The 10,453-nt window shown below is 52.7% G+C and overlaps 1 protein-coding gene across 1 annotated transcript; it reads left to right on the forward strand.

The window, feature by feature from the left end:
• Window positions 1–6,665: 6,665 nt before the first annotated feature.
• Window positions 6,666–10,404, forward strand: PLD6 (phospholipase D family member 6). Its single transcript, XM_034783624.1, has 2 exons — window positions 6,666–7,092; window positions 7,993–10,404. The coding sequence occupies exons 1-2, from the start codon at window positions 6,666–6,668 to the stop codon at window positions 8,238–8,240; spliced, it is 675 nt and encodes a 224-aa protein (XP_034639515.1). The 3' UTR covers window positions 8,241–10,404.
• Window positions 10,405–10,453: the final 49 nt, after the last annotated feature.

Consider the following 10,453-nt stretch of genomic DNA (forward strand, 5'->3'; position numbering starts at 1 on the left):
TTTAACAAGAACCACAGCTGATATTCAGACCTGGCTGCAGGTTCTGTTTTTATGTATATTTAGTACCTGGGTATTTTTGTCAATAATGTCTGTAAAAATGGCAATAAGCATTAAAACTCAATAAGAGCTATTTTTGTAAAATGGAGAGAACCTGATTTGTCTTGATGTTTAACTATTTTAAAACTGGATTGGACATAAGAGCAGCGATTTAACCATGGGCCTTCTCTTGCACTGGCTCCCAGGGTGTGGACTGCAGAACTTTATATGTCTTTTTGTTTCTTAAATTCTGCTTCTTGTTTGTAAGAAACAGTTATTCCTAACTGGCTTTAATCCCAAGCAACCCATTTGTCAGCTCAGAGGTTCTTGACTCTGCACAGCCTTCCCAGGAAGATGACACAGCCAGTGTGTACACAACCCAGTGGAAAGATCATTATCCTGTTATTTCAGAAACTAACCAGCTTGATTAACTTCAAGGTTCACAATCAACATAAACATACAGCAAATGCAAGAATTTTCACATCAGCAACATTCTTGCAGCTCTAGGCATGCGGCCAGGACTGCTGGTCTCACTGAAGCTATAGCTGGAATCAACACATTGTTCTTAGCCTGAGTTAATTGACTAATGGGGGATGGGGTGGGGAGAACCAGTGTCATTAATTGACATCTTTCCCTCTAACTGATGTTCACCAAAGCTGAAGAGAGAGGGGAGTAAGGGCTTTAGCCCTGCATGGTGCTGGGGCTCCATGCTTTGGCTATGGGGGGCAGTGCCCGGGCCAGCTCCTCAGGGTGGGGGTCTGGTGAGGGAGCACCACATCCACCCCTGACTCACCTTAGCAGGCCCCCCAGGCGGGAAGGGGCACACTCAAAAATGATAATTGGGGGTATGCAGGCAGAGGGGCTCTAGGGGCTGTGTACAGTGAGGGGTGTAGTTCAGGGAGTGGGTAGCTAGGGGCTGTGCATGGGCAGTGGGGTAGCTCAGGGTGTAGGGAGTGGGGAAACTAGGTAGAGGTCTCCAAACTGTGTGGCACGTTTCTGCCCCCCCAGGCAAGACATAACGTTTGGGGGGGGGTGCAGCAGGCCAAGGCCAGCCCCCAACGTGGGCATTCCACCCAGACCTATCCTGCCCCCAGCTCTGCTCTAGCCCTGCCCCCAGCTGCACTGCCTCCAGCCATTGTCCCTGGTCGCAGCGCTTTCCCCCCTCCCCTCCCCAGTCCTGCTCCTGGCCCCAGCCCTACCTCCAACTGCAGCCGCAGCCGGGGATCCCTTGGTGTTGTCCACGTCCTGTTCCCTCCCCCCCCCACCTCTCGGAGCCGTGGCCCTAGTCTGGGCCATGGCTCTGGGGAGATGGGGTGGGGGGCACAGAAAGTAGGGGGGGGCACAACCCTCAAAAGTTTGGGGACCACTGAACTGGGGCTGTGTGCAGGCCAGGGGAGTAGCTCAGGTTGCAGGGAGGGGAGTAACGAGATCGAGGTACCCAAACTCTGAGGCGTTCTTCTGCCCCCATGGGGGGGCACGAGGAGGTATGGTCACGGGGGGTGGGGGCCCAGTGCGCCCAGGCCAGCCCCTATGGAGGGTGGTGTATAGGGTGCCACCTTTCTAATCACTCAAAACCAAACACTCCGGCCCCTTCTTTGAGGCCCCATCCCCCCTCCGTCCATAGCTTGTTCTTCCCCACCCTCACTCACTTTCACCGGGCTGGGGTGGGGGGCTCTGGGGATGAAGGATTTGGGGTGCAGGAGGGGGCTGGGGCAGGGGGTTCTAGTGTTGGAGGGGGGGTGTAGGCTCTGGGAGGGAGTTCAGGTTGCGGGAGGGGACTCCGGGCTGGGGCAGGGGGGTTGGGATGAGGGAAGGGGTGAAGAGTCCTGGCGGCACTCACTGCACCTCCAAGGAAGCGGATGCCAGTCCCAGTGGCCTCTAGGTGCATAGGCGGGCAGGCAGCTATGCACAGTGTGTGCTGCCTTCACATCCGCAGGCAACCCCGCCCCCCCCACAGCTCCCATCGGTCGCAGTACCTGGCCAATGGGAGCTGCAGAGGCGGCACTAGGGGTGGGAGCAGCGTGTGGCACCTCCCTTGCTGTGCCAGTGCCTAGGGACCACAGGAACCTGGTGGCCACGTCCGGGAGTAGCGTGGAGCCTAGGCAGGTAGGGAGCCTGCCTTAGTCCTGGGCCCAGGCTGTGCTGCCGACCGGACTTTTACTGGTCCGGACAGCAGTTCCGACGGGAGCTGCCAGGGTCCCTTTTTGACCTGGGCGTTATGGTTGAACACTGGAGTCCTGGCAACCCTAGCGGGGAGGAACTGCCACCCAGCCCTGCCCCACCCCCAGCTCTGCTCCGGCCTTGCCCCCAGCCGTGGCTTGGCTCCACACCCGGCCAGGGACCTATCTGCTGGCCCTCACTGCAGCCTGGCTGCAGCTCTGCTCCCGGCCCCAACCCCAGCCTCAGACCCTGGTCACCAGCCCCAGACGCACCCCCCAGCTTCCTTACCCCGGCCATGTTTCCCCCCCCTGTCCCCCCTGAGCTGTGGCCTCACTCCCAGCCCTGGCTCCAGGGGGAGGGCAGGGGGCATGGTAAGGGAGGAACACAACCCTCAAAAGTTTGTGGACCACTGAAGTAGGGCCTATGTGTGGGCAGTGGGGTAGCTCAGGGAGAGAGGTTGGGCCAGGAGGGCTGCGGTCACTGGTCTCCGAGGGCTCTGCCAGCCCTGGAGCCAGGTCCACCCGCCCAGGGTGGCTCTTATTGGCTGTGCTGTCAAAGGGAGCTGGGTACCAGCAGGAGGAGATGAGGGAGCACCGTGGTTGTCCACTCCAAGCCACCAGCTAGAAGAGCAATCACCCTGCATTACCTGGTTCCAGCTTCCCACCTTCAAACATGGCCCGGGCAGGGCCTTAGGAGGGGGAAGTGGAGGAAATGGGGGCTGTGGAGCTGCCCCAGGACTGTCCCAGTCTGGCACTGCAGTTTGGAGGGACAACACCCCTCCCAACTCCACCCACGCATTCACAGACCCCCGAAACTGGATGGATATAAACTGTTCAGGAAGGACAGGCAGGGCAGAAAAGGTGGGGGAGTTGCGTTGTATGTAAGAGAGGAGTATGACTGCTCAGAGCTCCGGTATGATACTGCAGAAAAACCTGAGAGTCTCTGGATAAAGTTGAGAAGTGGGAGCAACAAGGGTGATGTCGTGGTTGGAGTCTGCTATAGACCACCAGACCAGGGGGATGAGGTGGACGAGGCTTTCTTCTGGCAACTAGCAGAAATTGCTAGATCACAGGCCCTGGTTCTCATGGGAGACTTTAATCACCCTGATATCTGCTGGGAGAGCAATACAGCGGTGCACAGGCAATCCAGGAAATTTTTGGAAAGTGTAGGGGACAATTTCCTGGTGCAAGTGCTGGAGGAACCAACTAGGGGCAAAGCTTTTCTTGACCTGCTGCTCACAAACAGGGAAGAACTAGTAGGGGAAGCAAAAGTGGATGGGAACCTGGGAGGCAGTGACCATGAGATGGTCGAGTTCAGGATCCTGACACAAGGAAGAAAGGAGAGCAGCAGAATACGGACCCTGGACTTCAGAAAAGCAGACTTTGACTCCCTCAGGGAACAGATGGGCAGGATCCCCTGGGAAAACAACATGAAGGGCAAAGGGGTCCAGGAGAGCTGGCTGTATTTTAAAGAATCCTTATTGAGGTTGCAGGAACAAACCATCCCGATGTGTAGAAAGAATAGTAAATATGGCAGGCGACCAGCTTGGCTAAACAGTGAAATCCTTGCTGATCTTAAATGCAAAAAAGAGGCTTATAAGAAGTGGAAGATTGGACAAATGACCAGGGAGGAGTATAAAAATATTGCTCAGGCGTGCAGGAGTGAAATCAGGAAGGCCAAATCACACTTGGAGTTGCAGTTAGCAAGAGATGTTAAGAGTAACAAGAAGGGTTTCTTCAGGTATGTTAGCAACAAGAAGAAAATCAAGGAAAGTGTGGGCCCCTTACTGAATGAGGGAGGCAACCTAGTGACAGAGGATGTGGAAAAAGCTAATGTACTCAATGATTTTTTTGCCTCTGTCTTCACGCACAAGGTCAGCTCCCAGATTGCTGCACTGGGCAGTACAGCATGGGGAGAAGGTGACCAACCCTCTGTGGAGAAAGAAGTGGTTCGGGACTATTTAGAAAAACTGGACGTGCACAAGTCCATGGGGCCGGATGCGCTGCATCCGAGGGTGCTAAAAGAGTTGGTGGGTGAGATTGCAGAGCCATTAGCCATTATTTTTGAAAACTCATGGCGATCGGGGGAGGTCCCAGATGACTGGAAAAAGGCTAATGTAGTGCCCATCTTTAAAAAAGGGAAGGAGGAGGATCCGGGGAACTACAGGCCAGTCAGCCTCACCTCAGTCCCTGGAAAAATCATGGAGCAGGTCCTCAAGGAATCAATTATGAAACATTTAGAGGAGAGGAAAGTGATCAGGAACAGTCAGCATGGATTCACGAAGGGGAAGTCGTGCCTGACTAACCTAATTGCCTTCTATGATGAGATAACTGGCTCTGTGGATGAGGGGAAAGCAGTGGATGTGTTATTTCTTGACTTTAGCAAAGCTTTTGATACGGTCTCCCACAGTATTCTTGCCACCAAGTTAAAGAAGTATGGGCTGGATGAATGGACTGTAAGGTGGATAGAAAGCTGGCTAGATCGTCGGGCTCAACGGGTAGTGATCAATGGCTCCATGTCTAGTTGGCAGCCGGTTTCAAGTGGAGTGCCCCAAGGGTCGGTCCTGGGGCCGGTTTTGTTTAATATCTTTATTAATGATCTGGAGGATGGTGTGGACTGCACTCTCAGCAAGTTTGCAGATGACACTAAACTAGGAGGCGTGGTAGATACACTAGAGGGTAGGGATCGGATACAGAGGGACCTAGACAAATTAGAGGATTGGGCAGAAAAAAACCTGATGAGGTTCAACAAGGACAAGTGCAGAGTCTTGCACTTAGGACGGAAGAATCCCATGCACTGCTACAGACTAGGGACCGAATGGCTAGGTAGCAGTTCTGCTGAAAAGGACCTAGGGGTCACAGTGGACGAGAAGCTGGATATGAGTCAACAGTGTGCTCTTGTTGCCAAGAAGGCTAACGGCATTTTGGGCTGTATAAGTAGGGGCATTGCCAGCAGATCGAGGAACGTGATCGTTCCCCTTTATTCGACATTGGTGAGGCCTCATCTGGAATACTGTGTCCAGTTTTGGTCCCCACACTACAAGAAGGATGTGGAAAAATTGGAAAGAGTCCAGCGGAGGGCAACAAAAATGATTAGGGGTCTGGAGCACATGACTTATGAGGAGAGGCTGAGAGAACTGGGATTGTTTAGTCTCCAGAAGAGAAGAATGAGGGGGGATTTGATAGCAGCCTTCAACTACCTGAAGGGGGGTTCCAAAGAGGATGGAGCTCGGCTGTTCTCAGTGGTGGCAGATGACAGAACAAGGAGCAATGGTCTCAAGTTGCAGTGGGGGAGGTCCAGGTTGGATATCAGGAAAAACTATTTCACTAGGAGGGTGGTGAAACACTGGAATGCGTTACCTAGGGAGGTGGTAGAGTCTCCTTCCTTGGAGGTTTTTAAGGCCCGGCTTGACAAAGCCCTGGCTGGGATGATTTAGCTGGGAATTGGTCCTGCTTTGAGCAGGGGGTTGGACTAGATGACCTCTTGAGGTCCCTTCCAACTCTGATATTCTATGATTCTATGATTCTATGAAACTGGCCTGGGGGATGCAGAACCTTGGTTGAGACCTGCTGGTCCAAGGGACTTAGGCACCTGTGACGGGATTCCCCAGGGTAAAACCTGGAACTGTGGGACCGCTGTGCACCCTTAACACTCCAGCCTGGGCCATTTCTCACAATGTGATACCAGTGACCAGCAGCAAACCCCTCCAGGTGCTGTGATCACTCAGCCACCAGCATGTGGAAACCCCACACTCAGCTAAATTGCATGAATGCTCCCAGAGCCACTCATACCTTACACAGAGAGCGGCACCAGCAAATCCCCCCAGAAAGAGACTATCTTATCCTGCTCAAGACTCCCTAGGACCGTGCCTGCTCATTAATGAGTCTGCCAGGCCAACAACGGCTAGTGGATGTGCAACAACCCTTGAGCTGAGAGTCTCTAAGCACGGTTTTAGGTAAAATAGAAAACAGATTTATTAACTCCAGAGATAGATTTCAAGTGATTATAAGTTACAGGCCCAGAGATCAGAGGTGCTACTTATCTGACCCCCCCCACCCCCCCCCTCCTCTTTGGCCCTGTACTCTAGTGTAATTGTACCATGGTTTGGTGTAACAATGGCAGTGAACATGCCCCTCCCCCAAACTGTCCCCCTTAGCTAGCCCCGCCCCCGCAGGAGAGCGAGACGCTGAGGCGGGGCGCGCGGGCAGAGAGTGCCTCGCGGCAGTTGGGCCTGGGCAGCGCGCGCGCGCGCCCGGGAAGGGGTGTGGGGGGAGGGCTGAGCTGGGATCCGTCGCTATGAGTTCAGCCAGTTGGACTCGCACATGCGCGGCAAACCCCTTCCTCCCCCCACCGCCAGCTTTGGCACGTGACCCGCCGACTTCGCGTACGCGGATCCTCGCGCCACCGAGGCCGCGCCCCTGCGCGGCCCACGTGACCCCGGCACGTGGTCCGGAGCGGGCGCGCGAGCCATGTGGCCGGGCCTCGAGGCGTTGCCATGGCGCTGGGCGGGCGGCGCGGCCCTGGGGCTCGGGCTGGCGCTGGAGGCGCTGGCGCTGCTGGTGCGCCGATGGTGGCGGCGGCGGCGGCGCCGGGCCCCGCGGCGCGAGGTGCTTTTCTTCCCGTCGCCGGTCACCTGCACCGCGGCGCTGCTGGGCGAGCCGGGCCCCGCGCCCTGCCTCTGCCCGCTGCCGCACGGCGACAGCCCGCTCGCCCGCCTGCTGCGCCGCCTGCTCTCGGCGCGCCGCTCCCTGGAGCTCTGCCTCTTCGCCTTCTCCAGCCCGCAGCTGGGCCGCGCCGTGCAGCTGCTGCACCGCCGGGGCGTGCGCGTGCGCCTCGTCACCGACTCCGACTACATGGTGCTCACCGGCTCGCAGATCGGCCGCCTGCGGCAGGCGGGTGAGGGGCGAGGCGGGGGAGGAGCGGGCAGGATGGGGGGAGGGGCAGGGAAGATGAGGTGGGGGAGGGGAGAAAAAGAGGGGTGGGGGTGGAAGAGAAGATGGAGGTCAGGGCAGGAGGGGTGGGGGCGGGAGGATGAGGGGGCCAGGGACAGAAGTGAGGGAGGGAAGGGAAGCGAAGCAGGTCAGGGATGGAGAAGGCGGAAGGGAAGCCAAGGAACAGCGCAGGGAGTAGGTGGGGGCTGAAGGAGCTAGGACCCCCATGGAGGCACTGTAGGGAGCAGCTATGGGGATGGTGTAGGTGCCAGGGGAAAGACTGACACAGGGCAGCTGGGGGAGACATTGGGGGAGCCCGGCTCAGCCCTGAGGAAGATGGGAGGAGCTAGAAAGAACAGGAGTACTTGTGGCACCTTAGAGACTAACAAATTTATTAGAGCATAAGCTTTCGTGGACTACAGCCCACTTCTTCGGATGCATACAGAGTGGAAACTAGGAGCTAGGTGATCTTCCACATTAAAGAAGAGGGTGATTGCTCAGGTGCAGCCCCCTGGACCCCTATGAGCCATCCACCTGGTCTCCCCTGTGGCCTGTTAGAAGAGGCAGGTACACTGGAACAAGCTTAGCCAAGCTCCCTGTCCTTGCAGACTGTTAATAGAGAAGCAAACACCTATTGTCACAAGGGACAGACATGTGGCAAGATGACCACAGGGCTCAGTGTTTCCCTCTCCTGTTGGTGTGGTGAGGAATGGCATCAAACACTCTTGTTGATTTTTTTTTTTTTTTTTAGTTAAGGGCATCAGGTTCTGAGCCAGTCTCTTAGGACACTTTGCAGGGTAGCTTTTGGTCATAAGAAAGCTTTTTACCTTGAAGAGGAAGCATTGAAAAGGTTCTCATTTTGCAGGGATTCAGGTGCGTCATGACCAGGAGAGTGGCTACATGCATCACAAATTTGCTATTGTAGACAAAAAGGTGCTCATCACTGGTTCCCTCAACTGGACCACTCAAGCTATCCAGAACAACCGTGAGAACGTGCTGATTGTGGAGGATGCGGAGTATGTGGAGCCATTCCTGGCAGAGTTTGAAAGGATTTGGGAAGAGTACAATCCAGCTAATTACAAATTTTTCCCCACTGAAAAGGAACAGAAATGACAGCAGCTTTTTGGAGCTGGAAGGGTCCTTACAAAGACACTTGCTAGAAAAATGCTATTTGTCATTTAATTTTGTTATAGCTACAAAGACTATAGCATCATACAAGGGTGAAGAGTTCTGTACTTTTCAGTGAAAACCTCACTGTACTAAATGAAAGTGCATCACTCTAAACTCCTTGGTAAGTGGTTGTGTAGTAGAAGGGCCAGCTGTAGTGCTGGAGCTCGAAAGATAATGGCCACCGCCGTGCACTGGAAGAAGGCAAAGTTTGGAAATTTGAAGAGTACTGGATATTTTGACAGTGAAATAGCCACTTACTGGTTACCCCTAGTGACATTACAGAATGATATACTATTTCTGGTATGGCTGATCCTTGCTGGGAAAGTACTTGTTTATTTCATGCATGGCAGTATGAGAGTGCAAATCTTCCTCGTCACTAGTTCTAAAAGAATTGGGTAAGGGGGCTCTGCTCAAAGCTATAATTCACACGTGGACTGAACTGGGTATGTTACTTTATTAGGAGTGGAAAGTGTATTAGACATTTAACCTTTAAAATACGTAAGACAAGGTTTGTTATGGAAAACTTGATTGAGAAGTCAGGAATTTTAACATTTATTTTGAATGTTGATTAGCCTCCCTCTAGTCTGTTCACTTTCTCAGTAGCTGCAGCATAATAGAATCCTAGAAAAAGTGCCCTGGTGGGGCCGGAGAGTAGATATGGCAATCTGCAGAAAAACAAGTCCAGGCTGGCCATCGTAACAGCCCAGTAGTGTGAGAGAAATACTTGGAGTGCAAAGTGTTGAGAAACTGACTGTAGCGGAGTTGCTGCCTCTCAGGGAAAGGAGCTGCAAAAGGAAACCCCAGTGCACGTAAGGGACAGGCTACTTGCTCTGTTCCTATACAAGAAAAGCAGCGTAACCCCATCCATATCAATTGCCCAATGTGGCTTGGCACTAGAGAATATAGGACACCACTATTCCCATTTGAATCTTTGGGATAGATTGGCAGTTTTCTAGCTGGGGCAAGTTCTCCCCTGTGCAAGCCTCCCCTGCATTTTCTTGCGGATACTAGGTGTCGTCATGTCCCTATAGGCTTTTAAAATCATCTGCCTCCCTCCTCCATTTATGGTGGCAGTCTCCTAAACGAAATTCAGAGATCAGGGTAGATTCTTGACTTCCTGAAAACAAAGCCATTTCATGTCTAGCGGAAAGCAGGTTACGGCTCTTGAAGATGCTGTGACAGGCAACAAGCTGTTATGCCCATGCAGGTGTACGCTCTCCCCTGCTTAATGTACCTGATTCTCCCCTTGGGTTAAGAGTCTAGTTCAGTTTCCATACTCATTACATCCTTGGCTCTTAATGAGAGCTCTTGTGGTGTTGACCTAGAATAAGAACAGCACACACCGATTTGTTTTAGACATATCAGCCTATACACTTGAAACAGGGAGCTGGAATGTAAGAGGGTTCATGTCCTTATGCCACAGTGCTATAATGAGGGTTTGATTGTAAAACTAACTGCAGCGTAAAGTTTGTAAAGCATCAAATCTTGCAGTCCTAGTAACAGCCTTTATCACATACAGTTCAAGCTGTGGTGTTTGACTCGTTCTTGTTTCCCTCTTTTCTTCTTGGCTCTTCAAGTTACTGTGTCTATTTTTATGTCTCACAGTTAACTGTTATTCCACACTTACCACACTTCAGTTTAGATTGGGCTTCAGAGCTTTACTACTGTACCAGTAATTAACAGAAAATAACATTCAGAATAGAGCTTAAGAGCTGTGGTATTGTCAGCAAATATAATTAGATATTCTGAATATTCTGGAAAATTAACCTTCCCCTCATACTTTAAGGTAGGTTAAATTTGGGGCACAAAGTGAGTGAATTTTGATACAGACTCTTACAAGTTCATGGGTTGTCTGTTTCCCCATGTCTGGTTAAAAATGCCTTAATCTTTGGAAAATAGGTGAAGTGCTGGAAGCCTCTGTGGCTAAAAGTCCCACTAGTGTGTTGCCAATGTCCTGTTATAATAAGTATAGTGATTAGCACTATTAAGAACACCACAAAATCCTCATTTGCCATTTATGGTAAGCCTTAGGCCAGAGGCCCCAACCAGTAAAAGCAAAAAGAGATTAGTCTACCCCAGGGATTGGCAACCTTTGGCACACGTCCCGCCAGGGTAAGCACTGTGGTGGGCCGGGCCGGTTTGTTTACCTGCTGCGT

The sequence above is a fragment of the Trachemys scripta genome, chromosome 10 (assembly GCF_013100865.1).
Source record: "Trachemys scripta elegans isolate TJP31775 chromosome 10, CAS_Tse_1.0, whole genome shotgun sequence".
NCBI lineage: Eukaryota > Metazoa > Chordata > Testudines > Emydidae > Trachemys > Trachemys scripta.